Raw genomic sequence first — 26,100 nt, forward strand, 5'->3', positions numbered from 1 at the left:
TCACTCTGCTAAATGGCTGAAGGTCCCTTAGGGGAAAGCTAAAAGGAAGATTTATGGAACGTACTCATGTGAATGCCACAATATCCTTCCTCAAAGTTACCTGGACTCCTCTTGAATCAAGGGACTGTTTTTGAATTGAATTATGTCTAGTAATTGTGTAAGCGGCTGTGATTCTTTTGTGGCAAGTCAAATTAGGTGCATTTGCAACAGACACCAGATGTAATATGTTAGCTTGTGCAGCTGGAGGCAGCTCTAATAGTTTACTCAGTTGGTTGAAATTTAGACCAACTAAATTTGTGGTACCAGATCTAGAGTTTATTCTGTTATGTAACTTAATCAATTCTCTGGTAGGCTTTCTGTTTATTTCATTCCTATGATACTATAGTCAATTAGCCATAGTCAAAGACCCTTGCAGGTCAAGGCATTCTGGTGACTGGTACATTCCTGCTGACCTTAAAAGTACATGTGTCCACCTTGTCTTTTGAGTTTAAGTGCTGTGACTTGGCCTCTGATAATCTGGAAATCTTATCCTCATATAATAAGGGAGCTTATCTTAATGCTGGTATCATCCATGGCCATACCTGGCCTACAAAAGAGAGCAATAGCAAATCTTATTTTTTAGCAAAACTAAGCAAGTGCATCTCTCACTAACACATTCCTCAGTGCCTTAGTGCAGGATGTGCCTGCTTGGCCTCTTTGTGGAATAGATTTGAGTATTAGGCTTGTAGGCCATACACAATAAATCCACTCTGACATTGTCATTATTCCAAAACTTTTGGAGTCCTTTATCCACATCTTGCCAGGAAAACTGTAGCATCTGAACATCATTAAATGTAGGCCATTATTGAGTCTACATTTCAACCAAGTAAACTATTAGAGCTGCCTCCAGCTGCACAAGCTAACATATTACATCTGGTATCTGATGCAAATGCACATATACTAGTGAGTTCTGCCTAATTTAGTGTTATATTTTTCCCTTTTTTTGTCTAACACCCTTAGAAATCTCTCCCCCACGTTTCTAAAGTTTACATTGGTTATATATTAGCGAGACTTCTAAATCTTTTTTAAATTATCATTATTTTTAGACAGAGTCTCACTCTGTTGCCAGGCTGGAGTGCAGTGGGGCGATCTCAGCTCACTGCAACCTCTGCCTCCTGGGTTCAAGCAGCTGTGACTACAGGCGCCCACCACCATGCCCAGCTAATTTTTTTATTTTTAGTAGACACGGGGTTTCACCATGTTGGTGAAGCCTCCCAAGCAGCTGTGACTACAGGCACCCACCACCATGCCCAGCTAATTTTTGTATTTTTAGCTGACATGGGGTTTCACCATGTTGGCCAGGATGGTCTCAATCTCTTGACCTCGTGATTTGCCCACCTTGGCCTACCAAAGTGCTGGGATTACAGGTGTGAGCCACCGCGCCTGGCCGAGACTTCCAATTATTTTGGTTTGTATGAGATGTCCTCCTAGGTTATAATGCGTACCTGCCACCAGAGCTTGCTAAAATTTCACCCTAGCTATGTATTTAGTAGCCACAGTGAGTGGTTTTAATGGGTTAACATGAGCAGCCCCTTCAAGGCGCCTTTCCCAGATGAGTTAATCACAAAATTTCAAGCACAAAAAGACTAGTTTCCTCAGCTATAGGAGAGCAAACTAGTTCTCCTGCAAAGGAGTCTCAGAATAACTTGGGGGTTCAAGATTGACAGTTTCACCTGGATTCAATTATATGTCTTAATTCTAAGTATCAGTATTCCATTCCTCCCTATTCAGTGTCCCCTCCCATGAGAAACTTTGCAACACTAGATCTCAGAATTTAGCAACCTACACAAGTAAATTGAGATTTTGAGCAAAACCTCAGTAAAATGTCAGACTCTTCTCGATCCCATAGTGAAAGAGGAATAACAAGTTCTAAAGAAAAGAAGGGCTGGTCACTATTGTTAATATTTATTACTTACCATGTGTCATGGGCTTTGCTAAGTAATTGAAAGGCATCTTTTGGTGCCGTTCACTCACTTAATTCCTTTCGTGGCACTCAGAATAAACCCCAAATCTCTGTTATGGCCTTGTGGGTCCTAAATGGTCTGCACTCCTGCTGACCTCTCAGTTTGATGAGGAAGTTTCAGCCACACCTATCTTCTTTCCACTCTTCTCAGCTTACATGTCACCTCCTCCAAACTGCTTTTCTAAAGTAGCTCACTCCCCTACTTCATTACTTTCCACATCAAGACCGTGCTTCTTTGTATTATTTATCACCATATTATTTTACTTATTGTATGCTTTTTTATTGCATGTTTAGTATTTTTATTTATGTTTATTTACTGCGTGCTTATAATTTTTACTCCATGAGACTGTAACCTCGACTCAGGCATAGACCATCTATGGTTTGTTCACATTGCACTGCACCAGAGAAAGACCTTAAGAAGCATACGTAGAATTCTCACACCTCTAGAAGTTGGCCTACATTATTTCCTACTGCTTTTTAAATAGGCAAACGAAAGCTTGGAGAGTCACGTTAACGTATTCCAGGTCTGTCACAATCAACTGGTAGCCACGGTCTGTGGATTCAAGCTGGAGTTGGTCACCTCCTAGGATAACTCCATAGGAGGAAGTGAAGCTCATTACAATTCCCTGCTGTCCTCCAACCATAGGGGCAGCAGGGTCTGTACCCAGAGGAAACAAAGAGCATCATCATTATCATCACAAACTGGTCTGTGCTTACCATGTTGATAACGTGCCCAGTCCCCACCTTTCCTGGGACCAGAACTCCCAGCAACAGCACCAGCCACGCACCCGCGGAGCCGCCAGGTAGCACCCGCCCCCTCTCTCTGCGCAGGCGCGCGCCTCCTGCTTCCGCTCGGGGCGGGGCTGGGCTCCCGGGGCCGGTCGGCGGCTGCTGCTGCGTCCAACCCCCGGGCGGCGCCGGTATGGAGCTTGGGGGTCACTGGGACATGAGCTCGGCCCCCAGGCTCGTCTCGGAGATCTCAGAGCCGCAACAGGAGCGGAAGACAGGAACCGAGGCGGGGGCTGCCGACTCCGGTGCGGTCCGAACCCGCCGCTTCCTGCTCTGTCTCTACTTGGTAGGCTTCTTGGTGAGTGCGAGCGTGGGGCTGGGACCAAGTGCTGACTGTGTTCGGGCCTCGGGACCCAGGCGGTTCTTGGAGCTCTGGGGGAGCTCCCAGGGAGTGGGAACCCGCAGTTCGCCTGGTGAGTGCCTCACTACCTATCAGGCTCCACTCTTGCCCCATCACCCACTTCAGTCTGCGTCTGGCCACACTGCTTTATTGCTCCTCTCGCGTTCGCTTGCACCCCGTTCGCGGAGCCTCTTCCCTTCCCTGCCTTTAAAGAAGCCCTGGTACCACCAGCCTCAGGTGTGACCAGGTGTTAAATGCTGTGGCAGGTGCAGTTTTTGCAGGGCGGAGAACAGGGGCTTGGGCAAGCTTGGAAAAGCCCAGCTGCTGCGCGGCTGCTGGTGAGGTAGGGACATGCAAGCCTTTTTACCACAACAGGCAGGGGAGGCCGCTGTTGATGACCCCGCTTGGACAGATTTAGGCACATTTTCACTAGGGTTCTTGGTTGACTTGAATATTAAAAAACGCAGATCAGAGTGAATTTTACCGATCTGTCTTTCGACAAACTGCGCATTGCACAGCGTAGGTTTGGTTTCATCGTGATGTGTGTGCGTGTGGTTTGCTTTTTTACCACAACAGGCTGGGGAAGCCGCTGTTGATGACCCCACTTGTACAGAATTGGGTGCATTTTCACTAGAGCTCTTGGTTGACTTGAATGTTTAAACACACAGATCAGAGTGAATTGTATTCCTCTACCTTTGGACAGTGGGTGTGCATTGCACAATGTAGGTTTGGTTTCATCATGGTGTGTGTGCGTGCGTGCGTGCGTGCGTGCGTGTGTGCACGCTCGTGTCCTGGTTTGCTCCCTGAGTGCTAATTTCCCACGTAGAATGGAAAGTTCAGTAAGCTGATTCATGGCATTTCTGAACACCTGCCATGTGGCAGGTGCTTTGGAGCTCCACTGTTGTAATCCACAGTTCTACCACCGAAGAATTTAATCTTACAAGTAAGCTGATGTTGGTAGTTTCTGGGCCATTATCTGCAAGAACCCTAGATCCACCTTTGCACTCCTCCCTTTCCAAGGCTAGGCCTAATTCAGTAACCCTGGGTGTGAGCTAATCCAGTATCTTGAGGACAAGGGAGCTGAGATAAGTGTCAAGGGGAGAAGGCTACCTTTGAGGCCTTGAAGATAGTATCTGATGGCACTGGGCCCTGACAAGGAGGAGTCGTTTTCTGCCCAGATGCGGGTCAAGACCACTACTTCTCCCAGTCTCATGCACTCTCCATGCCCCCCACGTCCATGCAACGTGTTCAACAGTTGGTAACAACTGTATGTTGAGTTAATAGTTAAGACATCATGAAAGCATGTTCACCAAATTGCTGCAAGCCCAGAAGCACAAGGCCTTCAGGGAGGGTGGCTTTTTAGGATTTCTCTGCCTCTAGGGCCATTGCAGGACCCACCCTCCAACTCCTTGCCTTTAACTTCAGAGACTGGCACTCCTTCTGACCACTATCCTTTAATCTATTAGTTCATTCTCGGTATGGGGATGCTTATTCCACTTTTCAGTCTAGGCACCTAGAAGTCACAACCAGTGAGTTTGGGTGGTTCCTGGAGAGGAGTTGACTGACACCCAGCCTTTTTAGATGTGGATCCCAAGCTACTGCTGTCCTATCTCAGAAGGGACTTGGGCTGGTTCAGCCAGATGAAAACATTCGAGCCCTTACCTGGAAAGTCCAGACGAGGGTTCAGAGAATTTGGAAACGAACGTGACTTAGAATTCAAAATGGTTTTAGTATTAGAATAAAAAAAGCAATTCTCAGATCATCTGTTAAGGTCCACTTTCCAATACAGATTTGAATATTCACAATTTCTCATATGTTTTCTTTATGCTGTGCACTTGGCAAGTCTAATCTGGCAAGCCTGATACAGAATTTTAATAACTTTAATAATGTATTCAAGAGAAGCATTAGGTGTCTCACATCTTAAGGGAAAAGTTTATGGTTTCTCAAAAGTTGAGAGAGTAGAGTTTTTTTAATGGAAAATATTGTAAACAATTAAAATATATGAAGCTTTATATGAAAGTCACATAAAGCTACCTAACAGATGATTGTTAGGTAACATCTAAGGAATATTATACATAATTTAGTTATTTTTTGGACATATTTAGGGATGTAGAGACCTCTAAGATTCTTGGACAAATGGTTTCTGAATGGGAAAGGAAGGGAACAAGATTAGAGAAGTCATTTGCCAAATTGTTCTGTTTTAGCAGCATGTGTCCTTCCAGGCTTTAATTTGTTTAGGAGGGAAGACCAAGATGACCCTTGAGGCCCATTTTGTTTAGGATGCTTAGATGGTGATAAGATCTATTTCAACCACCTTTTTCCTCCAGATACTTGGTGAGTTTGTTTTCCATCCCATCAGCTTTATTCAGGTGATAATTCATTTTTGTTGAGATAGTCCAGTCATCAATAATTACTGGGGTTCCTACCCTGAAAAGAGTCCTGAAACTTTTGAGTGTATACATTCATCAATTTTTATTGAAAAATGTTGATGTTCAGTGAAAGTTTAAGCGGCCCCTTCTGACGTGATCTTTTTATGAAGTGGTTACATGCACATGACCAGCTGCCAAATGCAATGATTTTGAAGAAGCTATGGATTCAGAAGCAGAAAGGAGTGGCATTTTCTAGTAAAGGAGAAGACAATTTTAGAACAGAACTTCCTGAGAGGAAAGATTCAGTGGGAGGTCTCCTTGGAAGAATATAGTATTTTTCAGACTTACCACGTGCTAAAGTAATACCAATTATCAGTTATTGCTTTTGTGTCTGTATTTTCATACTTACCTTCCATAGATCTGAGGTTCTTGAACTAAATATTTCTCTCCATCTCTTATTTAGAATAACCATTTTATTAAATGATATGTTGTACTGGGACTTTTTTTTTTTTTGGAAAAAAATGTTATTGGACAATCAAGTTTCCTTTTCTGAAAGATCCAGAAGATTCTGGCTGCTACATTTTGAGTCTTTTAAATGTATAAACATCAGTGGGCTGATGAGATGCAACTGAGAGCAAAGCCCAAAAGATACTTGCTCAGACCCAAAGGAAATTTTAAGTAATCACAATATTGAAATAATAAACCATCACTCTGGTAATGTAATTTTAAGAGCTAATTACAGTCACTTGATATTAGATAACAGGGTCATCTAAAGATGTAACCGTGGAAAAGGCCCACTGAAAAGAGTATGTGGAAATTTATGTATCTACAGTTATATGAATGCACAGCTATCAGGACAGGGAAGGGGGAACAAAAGATTAACTCTGAGCTCAAGGAAAATACACATTTCATGTGAGTTCTTTCTTTCCAACTAACCAGATTTATGAAAGAAGGAATTCAGGTCAAGTATAATGAAAACTGTGTGTGTGCAATGTTTTTTCTCGCACTAAACCAACTGTAGCAGGTAACCTAGTGAAGTGAGAATAAGAACAAAATTAAAGGAAAAGTTAACAGTCTGTCTATGAACTCAGAATACCTAGCAAAAAGGACCCATACGTATCACCAGAACTGAAGAAGGCAGAAGACGTGTTTGAGCTTACATTGTTTTATCAGGCCTTTCTCAAGCATTATGCCACTTAATGCTCATCATACTACTACCAGGCAGGTATTACTGTTCTACCCTTTGCAGATGACAACACGGAAGCTTGGTAACTTTAAGTAACTTTCCAAAGACAAATGTTTAGTAAGTGATGGAGCTGGAACTGAGAACTGTCTGCCTGACCCCAAAGCCCATTCACTTTCTATGACTTAGCTGCAAAACATTGGCCTTTCCCCAGTGCACCAGCTTTTTCCTTCCTGCTTTACTGAGCCTTTCTTCTCAGGTATTATTTTATAAGGTTATAAACCACAGGTCCTAGGACATTAGCCACTTTCGCCAACTCCAGAAGGAAACATATTTTTAAGGAAGTACTAGTTCACCAATAAATACATATGACTGCATTTTTTTCTTATGACTTATCCACAGAAAATACGGGTTGTTTTTTTTTTAAATCTGTTTTGTTTGAGAAACTTCTATAGCATATCCTCCTTGACTGTAAAGTTGAAATGGATCTCAGGTCAGACTAATCCAGGCATTTGCAAGTGGCAGCGGATTTGTATGGCATGCTATGGTATCCAATTATGATTTCTTTAAAATTTTAGATACTAGTTTTAATTTTTAAATTCGTTTAAAATTTTAGGTTTCCTAGTTTGAAAAGTACTAATTTGAGTCCATCAGCATTTATTTTGTTTTAGGATCTGTTTGGGGTCAGCATGGTTGTGCCTTTATTGAGCCTTCATGTCAAGTCCCTTGGAGCAAGTCCAACCGTTGCTGGAATAGTAGGTGAGTGGTCGATACTGCTCATTTTTAGAGCACTGAATTTTAAATCCTCTGAACCAAGTACCTGAAAACAGTTCAGTCGTGTAGCCAAATTTTATCCAAAGGTAAGTGGGAAATGAGATGAAACAAATTTCCAGAACATTTTAAAATAGTACCCTATAGCAAATGCAATTCCTTTTTTTCTAGACAACCTATGTTCAGAGAGATTTTGAGGTTTGAGCACTATAACCAAGTCCCATGCCACTAGTGGCAACAGGTACTTATGGAGCCTCTGCAAGGAACTGGCTGTGTGTGTAAAAGGGTAGGTGTATGTGGACTCCTGCCTACAGGAACCCTTAAACTAATGTGAGAGACCAGGGAAACATAATCTGCAGAAATTACATCCTGTGGGAAAGGGTTTGGGTGAACATTAGCCAATTAGTTGCAAGCTTCTCACACCATCACCAACACATCATAGAGACTGTAGGGTTTCTCTGCCTGTGCAGCATAAAAATTCTATGCAGAAGTCATTGATTTACCAAAAAGGCAAGAGATAGCAGGGCTTCGGACTATGCTAACTAATGAGAAATTGTTGAGACTAACAGCTCTTGATCATTCACAAGCCACACAAGCAAGTGTTTGTAGATGGTCTTGTACATAATATTTGTTAAATCGTGGTCCAAGCCATGATTTGTATTTCCCTTGACAAATGTACTTGGAATTACACTGGACCACCCAGCAGTGTGAAGGTTTTTGGGAAAAGCAGATGGGGCATGTTGCATGATAATGGGGGTAAAAGAACTCTGTAAAAAAAAATGTAAGTTCTTTTTAAAATTAAATCATTTTATAAAACCATTAAACATTAGAAACATAAGAGACAATGTTAAGATTTTAAGGCTTAGTGGGATTTTTCCAGAATTTACATTTCTATTCCCCTGAGTACTCTCTATGCTGTTTCATAAGTTGAAGCTACACAATCTCATATGATGGAAGGACAATCATACAGCGTCCACAAGGTCACCTTTTGCCTTTATTCTCTCTTCTGTTTACCCTCAATTTTTTGAAAACCTTTTATTAGAAATTGTATTACTTCCATTTTTCCAAGTAGAAAAAAAAAAAAAAAGGCGTGAGATAATTTAACACAAAAAGGTCTCTTATCCTGATGTTTTTCTGTTGGTTTCTGTGTAATTGTTATCACATTAATGCATTTTTGTGATAGGTCTAGCTGATTTTATTGTTATTGATTTGTTTTTACAGGCTCCTCCTATGGCGTTTTGCAACTCTTTTCTAGCACGCTCGTGGTAAGTTATCTTCCATTTGGTGAAACATAATCACGTGTCTCATCCATCACAGATGTAGTAAAATTGGGGACTTGAAGTTTAGCAAAAAGTGATAGATTTGGGATGAGAACACCTTTAAATTGTAATATGTTCTTCCTATAATTCCCTGCATTTTACGGGCAAAAAGAACGTAAACAAGAGTTGTTACCAATTTTAGGCCGGGCGCGGTGGCTCACGCCTGTAATCCCAGCACTTTGGGAGGCCGAGGTGGGTGGATCACAAGGTCAGGAGACTGAGAGTATCCTGGCTAACATGGTGAAACCCCGTCTCTACTAAAAAAAATACAAAAAAATTAGCCAGGCGTGGTGGCAGGCACCTGTAGTCCCAGCTACTCAGGAGGCCGAAGCAGGAGAATGGTGTGAACCCAGGAGATCGCACCACTGCGTTCCAGTGTGGTCAACAGAGCAAGACTCCATCTCAAAACAAAAGTTATTATCAATTTTATTATTTATTTCATTGACATTATTTATTTCATTATTTATTTCATTTATTAGAAATTGTATTACTTCCATTTTTCCAAGTAGAAAAAAAAAAAAGACATGAGATAATTTAACACAAAGAGGTCTCTTATCCTAATGTTTTTCTGTTGGTTTCTGTGTATTTGTCATCACGTTAATCCATTTTTGTGATAGGTCTAGCTGATTTTCATTTATTTCATTGACGTTATTTATTTCATTGATATTATTTATTTCATTGACTGTAATCAAATCCATTTATATTTCTGCGATTCTATTTAAAATTGGGTATTTTGAACTAAATAAAAGCTTTTGTATAAGACTTAAGTGTATAGACAGAAAGGGACATTTGGATTGGCTGATTGTATATCTGCAGCATGGAGTAGAAAGATCCAGAGGTGGCCAGGCATGGTGGCTGGCACCTGCAATCCCAGGTACTTGGGAGGCTAAGGTCAGAGGATTGCTTGAGCCCAGGAATTGAAGTCTAGCCTGGGCAACATAGTAAGACCCTATTTCTAAGAAATAAAAAAAAAAAAGAAGCACAGATTCAGTGGTGACCTTGTCACTGCCCTACTTCTGACCACTCAGTTGTTTGAATTTCAGAGACCTTACCTGATCGTCCCCTTCCCTCTCCCTGTGCAGTCTACTGTGATCCCTCTGGTCTGGAGACCTCAGTGTCCGGTGGTTCAGGCGGTTCAGTAGAATAGTCTGTTTAGTCTCACAATTGTTCATTAGTGACTTTGGTCTCAATAGCTGACCTGGGGATCTCATATTTAAAGAACACAAAGTGTACTTACATTTTGCAAGAGTTGCTTCCTTGTAAAATACATTTTTAAAAGAAATTCAGTCAGATTCCATAATAAATTCTTAAATAAGTAAACAACTACTTCCTGATTTATCTTTTATTGAAGTCTTTCTTATATTAGATTTCCATAACAATACTAGTTTTAGCTCAGTTTTAGCCTCGTTTACACTTTATAGTAACCCAGCAAAGTAGTTTGGTATCTTCCTTTTATATAGGAGGAAATTAAGACCAATTAAGACCCACATAGGTTAGTTTGACTAAGCCACCTAATCTCAGTATGTAGACTCTAAGCCCATATTATTTTTTTTCTAGGAGTCATCTGTCATTGCCTTAATGGTAATAAAATGGTAAATAGGTAACTAGAGTTATCAGGTTGTACAGGAGAGCAGTGCACTTGCTTGTCAAGCAGAGTGTCCCATTTCATGTTCTTTCTTGAGAGAGAAAAGTTTGAGTTACATCTTAGTAAACACCTTTTCTCTTTATTTGTAAACTTGCTCCCAAAAAACCTGATGTGTGTGTCTGTTAGAGCTATTAGGCCATAGTGTATGTTAATTCTTTAAATGTTTTCTCCTTCTGGACTCTGATCTTTCTGAGTTATAGACCAGGCTTACTTGCTCAATTTTTTTTGTACTCTTACTAGAGCACCTGGCAATAGTTAGCACTTTATGAATGTGAATTTTTATTGCTAGCTATGACTCTACCCTTTTTTTCAGATTTTCCTTTGTTGTTTTATGTTTGTACTTACATGGAACATTTCATATGTCTTTTAGCTGAAATTCAATGAATACCTTTCTTAGAAAACCTTAAGGTACAGAAATGCCTAGTTAAAATTTCCTTTTTAACCCATACTTTTGTAAGCACATATTTTAATTATAAATGTTAACCAAAAACATTTTAATTTTGAGAACAAATCTCTATAAAGAAAAAGTATGTTCTGTCAGATTTGTCTAATGTTTTTAAATAAATGTATTTTAATAAAAAATGATCCATGTATTAAGTATCTATGTGTCAGGTCCTGTTTTGAGAACTTTATTTCCTCTAATCCTTATAATAACCAGCCTCAGAGGGTGGTTGTGGTTCTTTAATGACTGATTTTATATTAAGCACATAGAAAGTGTTGAGTGGAGAAGGTAATCTCTGAGGCAGATATTATCATTATTCTTGTTATACAGGTAGAGAGACTGAGGCATAGAGAGGTTAGCTCCTGTGTCCGAGGTCATGGTGGAAGGAATGATGAGTTCAGCGTTGAGCCCAGGCAGCCAGGCTCAGGGCCCAGGGTGTAACTCCCAGATTATCCCACTGCCCTGTGAATACAAGGAGGCCGGTGACCCCTTCCCCAGATCAGAGGAGTGTGGGGAATTTCTAAAATTCATTGAAATGAAAATTGGGGATTAGGATTGAAGACACTGTAGGAGGATGACAGTATTTTGGAAGATTCACCTTAAAAATATTTTATAGAGGAAGTTTACATCCTTATCTTTCGGGTCCTTAAGAAAAAGATGAACATATCAATAAAAATGGGGAGAGGGCATAAACAGGTACACTTGGCAATTAGCATGGAGGAGTGGCCTGCTGAGATTCCTTCCATGGTTAGTGGAGAGGATGAGGAATGGTCGTCGAACATCGCTGAGGAAGGAGGGACCCAGGAACCAGCCTCAGTCGCCTCTCAGCTGGGACTAATGGAGACCAGCCCATTGTACTGGAACTGGGGGTCATCCAGGGTTTCATACAGCTGGAGGGACCCTGTTCTTAACCCTTTTACACAGTGCTCCATTGATAGTATAGTGTTTGGTAATTGTTGTTTTAAGGCAGTGACTTTTGTTTTCAAACACAGCTTCACTCAGAACATCAGTATGTGAAATGGCAGGCTTCCTCCTGGGCCACCTCTGTGGCCTTGCTCAACATCCTTGCTTGCATCTGTACAACGCTGGTATTCAGAAGGGAGCTCTGCCGGGCAAGTTTCTGAGGCTTCCCAAACGTGGGAATTCTAAGGAATAGAAATGCTGCCTTATGTGCTTCTCTCGAGAGAAAATGCAAATAGTACACCACCTTTTAAAAACTTATCAAGAAAATAGGCAAACATAATTTTAAAAGATGCTGCTTAACCAATCTGTAGACTTTAAACATTGATAGTAACAGTGCTGGTTGAAATAAGGGGAAATGGAGACTGTTACTGTTCTAATTACAGTATATATGGGATTACAAATCTTTCCAGAGAGTAATTGGTCAGTATATGGCAAATGCCTAAAAAAAATGCCTGCAGAGAATTGGAGCAACTCTAATTCTAGGGATTTGTTCCAAGGGAATTTTTAAGGGTATCTGTGGAGAGTTTGCTATGAAGATGCCTATTGTAGCATTATTTATATTTTTGACAAATTTTTAAAGAGCAAAAATCTAAAAACAGTTTGTTAAATAAATATTGGTATGTAGTGGAATAAGGAATATAATTAAAATGGTAACAAAGGCAAAGTTTTAATAACATGGAATGATGCTTAAGTCATATTAAGTGAAAAAGCACGTTACAAAATAGAGCATATTGTATGACCATTTTGTTAAAATATAGGTACATTTGGGATTATGAGGTATTTTTCTTTTTTTCCTGAGACGGAGTCTAGCTCTGTGGCCCAGGCTGGAGTGCAGTGGCGCAATCTCAGCTCACTGCAAGCTCCGCCTCCCGGGTTCCTGCCATTCTCCTGTCTCAGCCTCCCGAGTAGCTGGGACTACAGGCGCCCGCCACCTCGCCCGGCTAGTTTTTTGTATTTTTTAGTAGAGACGGGGTTTCACCGGGTTAGCCAGGATGGTCTCGATCTCCTGACCTCCTGATCCACCCATCTCGGCCTCCCAATATGAGATATTTTTATATTTTTCATTTTGTTTTTCAGTATTTTCTAAAGTTTTTAAAAATGTACATGGTATCTGAAGAGTATAGTCGTATAAAGTAATGAGAATGAAGAGAATGAGGCTTTATAAATTATACTTTATCATCTCTCCTGCCTTTCTTAGCTACCAGATCATCAGACTTTTTTGTTTGTTTGTTTTTGGACAAAGAAAAATATGTTGTGTTTTTCCATTCACTGTGTGTGAAGATCAGAGAAAATAACTTACTCTGACAAATGGCATCATGGAACTGAGCGTTTGAGGATCTGACACTGAATCTTCTAATGATTTCCCCTGGTCACTTTGTTTCGGTCATTTGCATGGTAGTAGTTGTTGCTGTGGATGGCATCAAAGGGCTTTTTCTTGCTTTCCTCAGGGCTGCTGGAGCGATGTGGTGGGAAAACGGTCTTCCTTGCTGGCATGCATTCTGCTCAGTGCCCTGGGCTATCTCCTTCTCGGAGCAGCCACCAACATGTTCCTGTTTGTCCTGGCTAGAGTCCCGGCAGGTGAGTGACTTTTTTTTTTTTTTCCAAACATAGCTTCCCCCAGAACCTCAATATGTCAAATGGCAGGCTTCCTCCTGGGCCACCTCTGTGGTCTTGCTCAACATCCTTACTTGCATAAAGAGTGTTCAGAAGGGAGCTGTGCCTGGCAAGTCTCTGAGGCTTCCCAAATGTGGGAATTCTAACAGGCAGAAATGCTGGCCGTGTGTGTGTGTGTCTGTGTGTCTGTCTAAAGCCTGTTCCTGCTGGACATTGCCTCTTCGATCAGCACTTACATAAAGTGCTAATCACAATGGCAATTGTGGCTATAACTGACACCAGCAGCTGCTGGCCATTGAACATTTAGCACGAACCAGACACTCTGCTATCCTGACCAAACCTGGAGTTGTACTTGACAGAGCCCCTTGCCCCTCAGAGCCTGTCGGCATGAATGATCACACTGCTGTACTGGGACTTGTCTCCTTCCTTTTGATCTTGCTTTACATCAAGTCAGTAAGAATTTGTTAAGTGTCTTTGGCCAGCACTGAGGTTCCTGTTCTCTCCCTTGGTGAGCCTGTAGTCTTGTAACTGGGCTTCCTCACATCCAATTGGGATTCACCTCTTTAGCTTTCCTGTGGCCTCCTTCTGTCTGTCAATTAGGGGGAACACTGGGATTATGATACAGCAGCTCGTGGGTGAGTTTGCCACTTCTAGACTGGTCTGGGCTGTTCTTAACATTTTGAAGTAGCTTTTATTTTGTCCATTTTTTGAAACACCTCCTGTGAATGCCGGGTAGTGCTTGGTGGGTAGGTTATTCCTGTAGAAGCTCTTTGTTCTCTCTTTGCCATTCTTAGCAATTAGAGGAGTTTCAGTGTCTTTCTTACTGTACCTATCAGAGCACTGGCAGGCTCTGCTACCCTGCTCGACAAGTCAGGGGCACTGGGCACCATCCCGAGTTTTGTTGAACTGCTTTTAATTGACTCCCCAAATAAATAGAGCATCAGATAACTCATTTTAACATAGACATGATGATCAGCTGGCTCACCTGGGATTTCCACACCATTTCTGTGGAATATACACTTTTTTCATTTACTCTGAAAGTCTGCAGAGTTCAGCCCCCAAAGTTCTTAACCATGCCTTTTTGTTGACTAGATAAATGCTTTATGAAGGTCTTTGCTTGAATGTGGTCAGTTGTCTTTACAAACCCCAGTACCACACACAAAATCCAAGTGATAGCCATTGTATGTGCATCTGGTGTTGAGTTTATCGTTCGTGGTGGGCAGCGTGCCTTTCTGCAGTGTAACACACTCCACCATTACGTGGTACATACTGTCCGTAATTCTAAAGAAGCAGATGGGGAGGATGAAGAAGAACCTAGAGTTGTTGCAAAATGCATTGAGATTTATGGGGAGGATTTAAATGTTTTATTTAATAGGAAATGAGCCTGGGCTTAAGTAGTGAGAGTTCTCTTATACGCACTGTCACTATAATTTTCACCAGTGAGAGCCATACATAAAAACTCCTCCTTGCCCATGTAACCTCCACAGTGTTCAGTGGTCTGTGAACAGGAGCAAGCCATGGGGGCTTCACAGGGTTCTGCTTCACAAAGTCAGTCGTGGATTCAGATCCTAGTGTCCTAAAAATGAGCCACTGGCTTCGAGTCAGTGCCTGAGTTTTAAGTGCCTGAGTTGGACGCCTCATTTTCCATTCCACTCTGTCCACCACCCCAACCTCTGAAAGACAAGAGAAGCTGAGGCTGGGTTGTTTGTGGGATACTCTTACCACAGTCCTCGTCCCTCATGTATGTAAAGTGAACCTGACATCAATACAATTTCAAAAAGAATCATAGAATTCCTGCAAGACCTATCGAAATCATGTTCTGGCCCAGTCCTCTCTGATGTTTACGAAAACAGGTCTAGGGAGAGTCCATCTACCTAATTCCAAAAGAGATTTACACATTTGCTTTCCAAAGAGTCTGGCTATCAGGCACACAACCACACTACTTTTGAGGCAGAGCTGGGAATAGATTAGTAGGACGAGTGTGCTGAAGCACTCGGCAGCAGCACAGTGATGTGCAGAGTGGGACTCCCCACGGGACATCACGGAGAAATACTGTGTCACATCACACTTGGGTGATTCACGCAGATCCGCCAGCCGCATTTATTCAGTTTCTACTATGTGTTGATCAAAATAGTGGGCTACTGGTTACCAGAGTCTGTCAGCATGTTTGCAAGTATGGTTGTTCTGCACATGGGAGTCTGGGGACATAGGAGTCAAATCCCATCTGCAGAGATGTGAGGAGTATAGTTGTCATTCACTTTTATTTCTTATTAAAAGTTGTATCACAGCATTCAATTTGTTCAACAAATTCACAGGCCTCTTACTGGTAGAAAATCCATTGGTATTGGTTTAGTGATGGTGCTATCGGATTTTTACTCACTCCTTGTACTCTCCCCAGCTCCGTTTCTCTGTTCCTTGGTTTATCCTCAGGGTCAAGATTAGGGCTGGCCATAGAGTAGGCATGCAGTAAATATTGGCTCAATGAGTTAATGTGTAAAGAAGGAAAACTCGCTTTATGGAAGCCACCGTGAAATGCAATTGGGTAACTGGGAGACACCTGGGAGGTCATGACCGGAGGTGGGCAAGCTGAGGGCTAAGGGACTTGGTTGCCAGAGATAAGGTGACTGACTAGGATCAGGGTGCTAGGCCAGGAGTCCAATTATGATGGGATGGAACCAGCAGACCTCTGAGGTTCAAAGAAAAGAAGATCAGATGCCTTGGTTGTAAAGTGGTGAGCATAGCTGCCTTCCAAAGAAACCGGAGATCAGAACTCCATCAGGGATAGAGATGAAGCACAGGATCATAAGTGAGATACTTGTGGTCTGGAAAAAGTTACAGAGACTGTTTCTCATCCCCTTGCAGGTATTTTTAAACACACACTGTCCATCTCGAGGGCTCTCCTTTCTGATGTGGTTCCAGAGAAGGAACGGCCGCTTGTAATCGGACACTTCAACACAGCCTCCGGTGTGGGCTTCATCTTGGGTCCCGTGGTCGGTGGCTATCTCACTGAATTAGAGGATGGGTTTTATCTCACAGCCTTCATCTGCTTTTTGGTCTTCATTCTCAATGCCGGTAAGTTGACAGTCATGGGAAGATTGTTTTGTGTATTCATACTGACCAATCTAGCTACCTTTCTCTTATTTCTTTGCAATTAGTTTTTATCAGAATGGACAGACTCGCCGTCTAAAAGCGAAAGTCATTTTTAGGAACCCTCCTAGTGTTTTCCGTAGTGGCCAGTACCAGTTTACATTCCCAAGTGTGCCAGTGTTCTCTTTTCTTTCTTTTTTTTTCTTTTTTGAGACAGAGTTTTGCTCTTGTTGCCCAGGCTGGAGTGCAATGGCGTGATCTCAGCTCACTGTAACCTCCCCCTCCCGGGTTCAAGCGATTCTCCTGCCTCAGCCTCCTGAGTAGTAGCTGGGATTACAGGCATGCGCCACCATACCTTGTTAATTTAGTATTCTTAGTAGAGACGGGACTTCTCCATGTTGCTCAAGTTGGTCTCAAACTCCCAACCTCATGCGATCTGCCACCTCAGCTTCCCAAAGTGCTGGGATTACAGGCATGAGCCACCGCACCCGGCCCAAGAGTTCTCTTTTCTCCGCGTCCTCATTAACACCTATCTTTTAAAAATGTGTCTGTATTCGCCCTCCTAACATGTGCGAGGTGATTTTTCATTGTGGTTTTGATTTGAATTTCCCTGATGATCAGTGACATTGAACACCTTTTGTTTTTCCATTGGCCACGTCTTGGAGAAATGTCTATTCAGATTTTTTGCCCATTTTTAAACTGAGTTTTTTTGTTTTTTTGTTTTTGTCTTTCCTGTTGAGTTGAAGACGTACCTTGCATAGATTGGATATTAACTTTTTATCAGTTGTATGATTTGCAAATCATATCCACTGTGCAGGTTACTTTTGGCTTTACGGATTGTTTCCAGGTTGTCTTTTCACTTTGCTGATTGGTTTCCATTGCTGTGCAGAAGCGTTTTAGTTTCAGGTAGTTCCATTTGTCTATTTTTGGATTGGTTTTGTTGTTATATCTAAGAAATTATTGCCAAGTCCAATTTCAAGAAGCTTCTACCTTCTCTTTTACAGTTTCAGGTCTTATGTTTGTCTTTAACCCATTTTGGGTTGATTTTTATCTTTAATCCATTTAAGTTGATTTTTGTAATGTGTGAGGAAGGGACTAATTTTATTCTTCTGCATGATACATGTTTTAATTGCAATGTAAAAGGGAAATCTTTTATTTTTAATGTATTTAATGTACATTTAAATATAATTATGGAAATAAGAAAGAAAGACTATGCCGGTCTCCTACTACAGACCCCCAGTGGCTCCCATCACAATCATGCACATGCCTCACAGGTGGCACAGTGGTAGGTGATGGTCAGACCCTGCCCTTCTCTCTGCCTCCCTCCATACATTCTGGCCATGCTGGCTTTCTGACCAACCATATGCATGCCAAGCTCATTCCCATAGGAGGGCATTGTACCAGGCCTGTCCTCTACCTGCCACATTCATCCCACATCTGTTATTGACTCTCTTTTCATCATTCAGACTGAAATATCTGCTCCTTTAGGCCTTCTCTGACCATTCTGCCTAAAATAGCTTAATTTTCTTCATTGCATTCCTGAAATTATGTTATTAATTTGTTTTACTGCTTACATTCTGTTTGTCCCCCCAAATCAGTAGGCAGACTCCATGAAGGAAGAGATTTTGTCATATTTACTCACTGCTATCACCCTTGTGCAGAATACACATTGGACCAGGTTCAGTGGCTCATGCCTGTAATCCTAGCACTCTGGGAGGCTGAAGTGGGAGGATTGCTTGAGCTCAGGAGTTCAAGACCAGCCTGGGAAAGATAGTGAGAGTCTACAAAAAAAATTTTTTTAATTAGCTAGGCATAGTGGCACATACCTGTAGTCCCAAATCCTTGAGAGACTGAGGCAGGAGGATTGTTTGAGTCCAGGAGGTCAAAACTACAGTGAGCCGTGATCACACCACAGCATTCCAGCCTGGGTGACAGAGTGAGATCCTGTCTCAAATAAATACGTACATACATGGATGTATATTGGATGCAGGGCTAGTTGCTTAAAATGTCTTTCATCTTCTTCACTTAGAGAGTGGTGCATGGCTGGCCCTTGGATAAATGACTTCAGAAACGAGAATTCATGCTAGGCAGTTTTCCTTACATTTAATGATATCGTCCTTTACTGCGGCTTTTCAATCTTCGTATTCACGGTTCTGTTTTGCATGATGACTTCCATGTTGGATTAGGATGTCAGACTCAGGAAGCAAAGTTCATGAGCTTATTCTCAATCCTCACAGAAATACATTATAATTTTTTGCCAGGAATTTACTTAACCTGTAACTTGAATCAGGAGGGGAGGCCTGATGGATTCACATAAACCTAGATAAAACTGTCTCAAACACGTGCTTCATTGATGTGACCAGGTATCTTCACATATAAAGGAAGGTACATGAATGTGGTATCACTCAAAATTGAAAGTCTGCCTATAACAAAGAAATTGGTTACGGATTTCTATTTTGGATCCTTCAATAATAGTGCCATTTAATACGTTGCCCTGTCTTAAGCCTGTAAATGGCTCTAAGCAGTTAGGAAAAGGTTCCACTGCAAGTGTTCCCAACTACAGTGGCTTCAAGGAAGAGGAACTTGTTTTTCCCAAATAAGAAACTTGAGGATAGGCAGGCTGGGGCCAATAGAATAGCAGAGGAGGAGAGGGAGGAGGACCTGGCTAGACAGCACACAGTGTCCCACTTAGGGCTTTGGCCGTTCAGTGCAGTGAACATAGTATTGTGCTGCTTTCTCATCCCAATCTTGCCATCCTTTACCCCCCAGTGACTATAGCTGTTTTCCTCAACGCTTTTACTCCGTTCCCTTTTTTTTTTTTTTTAATTATTTTTTATTATATAAGTTCTAGGGTACATGTGCACAACGTGCAGGTTTGTTATGTATGTATACGTGTGCCATGTTGGTGTGCTGCACCCGTTAGCTTCTTATATCCTCTGATCCGCCACTTTGCCTGAGAAAGCCTTTTCATCGTGATTTCTGTTCTTACGGTTAAGAACTCAAAACTCTGGAATCCGACAGACTCAGGTTCCAATCCCTGCTTTGCCAGCTTTTAGTGTGACCCTTGGGCAAATTGTCTCCCACTTTTTCATCTATAAAATGGGGTAACAAAACACATAGCCTTGTTATGAGAACTGGAAGAGGTTCTGAATACAAGCAGCTTACCCCAGTTCCTGAGGTAGGATTTCATAGACCTTGTCTTGTTAATATTTTCTTAGCGTTTCACACATAAGAACTCCATGAATATTGGAAGATTGGACAGATGGATGGGTAGCTGGGTGGATTGCTTGTAGTAAGCACTCAACAGAAGTTAGTTGCCATCATCATCATCATTTTTATTATTTTAATTCTACTTTTTTAGTCCATCAGCAATAGTCCTTTCACATTTTTATCAATATTCTGTGTAATGTTCAAGGGCCCTTTTAAGATTGAATTATTAGAAGTCCACATCCACGTTCTCATGTGTTTGGATTTCCGTCATAAATTTGTCTGTGACTGAAGCACTTTCACGATATTTGGAGAAATGACACACAAATGAAGTTGCTGGAAACAACATGAAGCAGCTCTGAATAGCCACTGGTCTGAGTTGAACTTTTAAGTGCTAAAGAACTGAAAAAACAGTAGGGTAGAGTTTGGAAGGATGTCCTCGAATGGCAAGTTTGAATTCAGTTTTAAGAACACTTTTGGGCGTGGATTGGCAAGAGATCAACAGGCAAGAATGTGCTAGTCCTATGAGGACAGAGGTGGGATCATCTGAGTGGCGGTTAGAGCCGCTGCGTAAGGTTGTATATGTTGTGTTCTGTGAGAATGGTGCCCCCTGAGGTTTTGCAGGTGTGACCTGCACAAGCACTAGGTAACCCTGACTTGGGGCAGATCTAAGCAGGTGCTTCCCAGGGAGAGTTGGCCAAGCTGTCCCTGTCCATCGGTCAAGCCAAGGCAGGCCGTCACGTATGTAGCAGCCTGCACTTGCCCCAGCATGGCCCTTATATCACAATCTTGTTGCCTCTTTTCTTATCTGAACCCCTTTTTAAGTTTTAGTGTCTTGAGTACAGTGTTTTCAGAGGCCTTGTCTGTGTTCATATATTTCTGTGTTTAGCACTTAAGAAGCACTTCAAGAATATTGGATGTCTAGATGGTTGGATAGATGGATGGATGTTAGGCGGACAGACAAATAATGAATAGGCAGATAACTAGAAAGTTAATAAGGGAAGAATTTAAATTTATAACAATTTAGATATGAAATGGTGAAATGTAGAAAACTATCATAGGCTTTTGATCTGGGAGAAAGCAGTGAGTATTTTGTAGGTATTGTGGTGTTCTTTTTTAAAGGCGAAGAGTCTTTTGCCAGAATCCTGATGTCAGAATAAAGCCATAGGAATGGTGAAAGACTAAATACAAAAATACAAACTAGTAAATTTAGTACCAAAATATAGATTAGTAATCTAACACAAATAATTGTCCCTTCCCCAAGGAGGTAGTGTATGGATTCAGTGCATTCAGTGCTTTAACGGGTCTCGTGCCATTTTAACAGGTCTCGTTTGGTTCTTTCCATGGAGGGAAGCAAAACCAGGCAGTACAGAGAAGGGCTTGCCATTGCGAAAGACCCACGTGCTGTTGGGAAGGAGCCATGATGCAATGCAGGAGGCAGCCACCAGCCGCGGAGCCAGGGCCAGCAAGAAGGCTGCCCGGCCCTGGGTCGAAGTGGGGTTGGCCTTGCGGAACATGAAGAACCTACTGTTTTCCGAAATGTGGGACATATTTCTGGTGCGCTTGCTGATGGCCGTGGCAGTCATGCTGTACTACAGTAACTTTGTCCTGGCCCTGGAGGAACGGTTTGGGGTGCGGCCCAAAGTGACAGGCTACCTCATCAGTTACAGCAGCATACTGGGGGCCGTGGCCGGCCTTGCCCTGGGGCCGATCCTGCGGCTGTACAAGCACAACTCGCAGGCACTGCTGCTGCATTCCAGCATGCTCACCTGCACACTGCTGCTGCTTTACTCCTTGGCCCCCACCATGGGTGCAGTTGTCCTCTCCTCCACTCTCCTGTCCTTCTCCACTGCCATCGGCAGGACATGCATCACGGACCTCCAGCTGACCGTGGGTGGGGCCCAGGCCAGCGGCACCCTCATCGGCGTGGGGCAGTCTGTGACTGCAGTGGGCCGCATCATTGCCCCTCTCCTCTCGGGGGTCGCCCAGGAGGTCAGCCCTTGCGGCCCCCCAGGTCTGGGTGCTGCGTTAGCCTTAGTGGCCATTTTCATAATGTCTCTAAACAAACCACACTCTAGTAGTGATAGGAATGGTAAATTAAAAAGTGAGTAGATGGATTTGGACAACATAAAGCAACAAAATTTGAGGTGGTTGAATGAGGGCCAGCGGCCATGATAGGAAGGTCACTTTGGGAAGGGTTGGGGTGGAAGGGAAATATTTCTGGGTGGGTGTGAGCTGTTGGGCTTCCAGGTCAGCCCTTGGCCATGCAGCTAGGCCTGCAGGATGATCAGAAGTCACAGCAACTCATGGGAAGGTTAAGACTGGAGTGAAGCTTTTCCAAGGCGAGCATATATTCAACGTTTACCTGACAGTCTCCTCTTCCCACCTGGGCTAATGAGGTTATACTTTTCAAGGGTAAAAAAACTACCAACTACAGGGTAGGGAAGTGGTGGTGGAATAAGAGAACATGATACATGGAGGAAGGGAAGAAACCACAAGCATTTTCCTACTAAAAAACAGGGTGACATGTCAGTCAAATTCTGATCAACTGGAACTGGAGTTTTCAGTTAAATTCCATACACTAGGAGGGAGTTTTCTATCAAAATCCTGCAGATTGAAGAAGCTGGTTTATTAGAACCAGACTTTCGCTTTTCAAAGCTGCTTAAAAATCAGATACTGACCTCCCCTCTAGAGATGATTCAGTGGGCCTGGGTGGGGCCAAGAAATCCACGGTGTTTCGTAAGCACCGCTGTCGATTTCTCATGGCGGTAAAAAGGACCACACTGAGACTGTACTGATTTTGATTAAAGTACATAGGCTTGGCTATTTTTACACAGCTAACTAAATTGGAACTCTTAAAATTGTGTTTATAATCACAATGTGTTACCCCTCTCCCAGCTCTCAGCAGTTGTACTGCATGATGGAGCAGCGGGCCCTTGGGGCCTGTTCCCTGTGCTCCCTGCCTCTGCCAGCTTGCTCTGAAGTTGGACTAAACCACCTGGATGCTGGGCCTGCCAGCCTGCTCCTGGAAGCCTGCATTCCAGTCAGGTTGCATCCTTCTGAAGCTGACAGAACCCAGTGGTGACGCCAAAGCACAGGAATGCTTTTAAAATGAACAATTTATGCAGAATAAGGGTCAGGTGGCATGCCAGACCAGAAGAACTTGATGCTGCTGTGTCTTGTGTTAAGAATCATTTCCTTTATTTTATTTTTAGTTTGATGCTTGCAAACACAAGCACTCTGTTGATCAACAGGGAAAGATTTGGATGTGCCATTTCTTGTCTAAACTGGAGTTTCATATACAGCGCCCAGGGGGCCACGAGAGGCAGAGGGCCAGACAGAAGGTGAACATAGCCTTGCAGGGAGACATGTGTCAGGCAGGACGACCACTGGGATTACATCAAGTATTCATCAGAATTACTTAAGGGCTTCCTCTCAGACAGTTGAAGTTCACATTACTTTTCTCAATTAGTCCACTAGGATGTTATGCCTGTTTTCAACTTGACACATGCATAATTGTAAATATTTTAGTACACTACAGTAATTTGTCATATCTTTAATATTTATTGTTTTTGTAAAGCAGTAAACATTTCTGTATTTTAGAAGTCATGGAGTAAAATCAAGTATTTATGATAAATAATTGGAAGTATGTTTTAGTTTGAAGATTGTCCTTTTACCTATCTTACTTCAAGGAAAAATGGACTTCTGATTAGGTTTTACAATTGTGAACTTTTATGTAAATGTTAGGTGCTTTTGAGGTGACCAAACTATTATTAATATATAAAATGGCCTTGCCTTAAGGAGCAAACTAAATGTCATGGAGATGAGACTCAAAAGGCAATGCATGATCAAGGGTTTATGCAATGAAATAGAATTTCAGAAGAGTTTGGATCTCAAAGATTGTCCTTCACTCTTAGAAATAGGCAAGTTTCTTAAAAGCCCTTATAGCCGTGTTTTTATTTTAAAAATCGTAGCACTTTATTTTTGAAGTTTAAAAAGCCCATAAACGTAATGAGTCTTTATACTCAGACACATGGAAATACTGAAAACCAAAGACTGATCTTAGAATACAGAATAGAGAGACATGTTTGTTATTCTCCACTAGTGACTTTAGTATTTTGTTAGGTGCTGTTTTTTAGGTACACCTTTTCTCATGACTCCTTTTACTTTAAAGTGTGACCCAGAGACCAGGAGCATCAGCGTCACCTGGGAGCTTGTGAGACTGGTGAACACTGAAGCTCCAGCTCAGGCGTGTTGGGGACCGTTTTAATAAGATATCCAGCTGATTTTTTTACGCAGTCAACTTTGAAAACCCCTGGTCTAATGGGTAGCATTTGTATCACTTATGGAATATAATCTCAGGGAAATTAAATCTGCTCAATTCACATTTGTGGTGTTTCGTTTTTTAAATTCTCTTCAATCACTTCTGTAGCCCTTTCCAAAGTGTCAGGTTGAGCCACATGAAGTCGCTATTTTTGTAAGTCAAAAATATTTTCATAGGGTTCGACTTACTATTCTATGGGATCTTGTTTTAGAAGTATTGAACTTTCCTGAAATGTCTGTGAAGGAAATGGCACCCTTTCCAACATTCTGCGAGCCATAACTGCTTGGGAACAGGTCTCCGGGATTTGGGTTCCATAGAGCAGAAGGTATGCCTCTGCCCTCATGTCTAGAGGGATGAATAAAATTTTGAAAAGGTACAGGGTGTGCCTGGTCACAGGAGTCACTTTCAAGGCTCCAAACTCAGGCTGAATGGCCCCTTGGGGAGTGAATTCTGCAAGAGTTGCACCTGGGGCCAACAGAAGGAGCTGGAATCACTAGTTCTGTATCCTGGCTGCATGCCTTAGACCACGGGAACCAGACTCTGAAGCACCCCAGGTGTTTCTGTGAACATCTGGAGTTGGAAATCGCTGAGTTAAGAATGAATTCGGCTGCCATGCTCAGGGGTTGAGATTGTATTGACGGATGAAGGGGAACGACGGAAGAATTCCTGCGGTAGAGTGCTCTGAAGACACTCCTGTTTGAGAAAGAGCTCTCCAGCCACAGTAAGGTGGATTCACTGGGGGCCCAAGGGGCACTCCAGACTTTGGGGCAGTAACTTTAGGGGGGCCCGGAGGGAGAGGTGGTTGTGAGGACAGGGACAGCAGGCAGAGGTTGTGGCCTTCAGGGAAATTGCAGGAGAGGCTTTGAGTGATTCCCAGGTGATGAGTGTGCAGCTTTGAGGAATTTCAAAGGGTTGCTTGGCATCTTTTCCTGAAGACACTTCTATAAGATACTTAGAAATCTATCAGGAGTGAGAATCAGCCAAGTCTCAGAAAATTGTAGGCATTTGGGCAACTACATTCAGAAAACAATTTTTTTTGGAATAAAAGCCATGAGACTGGATCTCCATGCCTCTTTGCCTCCAAAGCCTAACTTCATAACAGCCTTCATGAAGTCTCTAAAACAGAGTTACCACAGATTTAGCCAGGATGATGTGTAACACAGCTTTTCTTGGAACGGGTTGGTGAATTAAAATAACTTTTTTTTTCAGCCCTAATTATTTGTTCTTGAATTTGCCAGTCACGTGATAATTTTCTTTAAAAAAAAAAAAAAAAACTCCTTTATAATTGTAATGAGGTACTATCATTTATTCTTATAAGTTGTATTTTTAGAAGTTACTAATGTATCTTGCCACATATTTCAATTCAGGATCCAGAAGGGCTTTGAAAAATGTAATCTCCAGTATGCTAGAACACATCATAATAGTAAAAACAAGGCTTTGGCTTTTAAAACCATTATGCAGATACCAAATATATACGTAATCTGACATTTATACTGAGGGCCAGTAAATAGAGGACAGTTGATCCTTGAACGACGCAGGGGTTAGGAGTGCCAAGCCCCCAAAACAGTAGAAAATTTGAGTGTAACTTTTGACTCTCTAAAAATTTACTGCTAATAGCTTACTTTGACATGAAGCCCTACCAACAACATTAATAGTCAATTGACATGTATTCTTATGTTACATGTATTATATACTATATTTTTACAATAAAGTAAGCTAGAGAAAAAGTGTTAAGAAAAAGAGAAAGAATATTATTAAGTGGAAATGGAATCATAAGGGTCTTCATCCTTGTCACCTTCATTTTGAGTAGGCTGAAGGGGAGGAGGAGAAGAAGGGATTGATCTTGCTGTGTTAGGGGTGGCAGAGGTGGAAGAAAATCCCCATTTAAGTGGACCTGTATAGTTCAAATCTGTGTTGTTGAAGGGTCAACTGTAGTTTTAAGGTAACATCGTACAATAGGATTTATTTCTAGTTAAGCAGATGCACAAATACTTAGGTCTCTTGTTTTTCCCAAACAGGTATCTAAACACCATTTTATAGATAGC

At 42.0% G+C, this 26,100-nt stretch overlaps 2 protein-coding genes across 4 annotated transcripts in view; one reads left to right on the forward strand and one right to left on the reverse strand.

The window, feature by feature from the left end:
- Positions 1-2,828, reverse strand: part of TMEM182 (transmembrane protein 182) — a 375,574-nt gene extending 372,746 nt beyond the window's left edge. The window contains exon 1 of one of the 2 annotated variants that reach the window (XM_033175596.1): positions 2,720-2,821. In XM_033175596.1, coding sequence (XP_033031487.1) covers positions 2,720-2,722 — 3 coding nt within the window. In that variant the 5' untranslated portion in view covers positions 2,723-2,821. Of the gene's footprint in view, positions 1-2,719 lie in introns of both variants that reach the window. The other variant, XM_033175595.1, reaches the window with a different exon arrangement.
- Positions 2,800-24,118, forward strand: MFSD9 (major facilitator superfamily domain containing 9). 2 transcript variants are annotated; one of them, XM_033175588.1, is made up of 6 exons: positions 2,800-3,089; positions 7,355-7,442; positions 8,676-8,719; positions 13,272-13,401; positions 16,300-16,509; positions 21,056-24,118. In XM_033175588.1, exons 1-6 carry the CDS (start codon positions 2,925-2,927, stop codon positions 21,841-21,843), a joined length of 1,425 nt encoding a protein of 474 aa, XP_033031479.1. In that variant the 5' UTR covers positions 2,800-2,924; the 3' UTR covers positions 21,844-24,118. The 2 variants fall into 2 exon arrangements, with proteins under 2 accessions (XP_033031479.1, XP_033031480.1); XM_033175589.1 differs by having other exon boundaries at positions 2,800-3,077.
- The last annotated feature ends 1,982 nt before the right edge of the window (positions 24,119-26,100 follow it).

The sequence above is a fragment of the Trachypithecus francoisi genome, unplaced genomic scaffold, assembly GCF_009764315.1.
Source record: "Trachypithecus francoisi isolate TF-2019V2 unplaced genomic scaffold, Tfra_2.0 Lachesis_group17, whole genome shotgun sequence".
NCBI lineage: Eukaryota > Metazoa > Chordata > Mammalia > Primates > Cercopithecidae > Trachypithecus > Trachypithecus francoisi.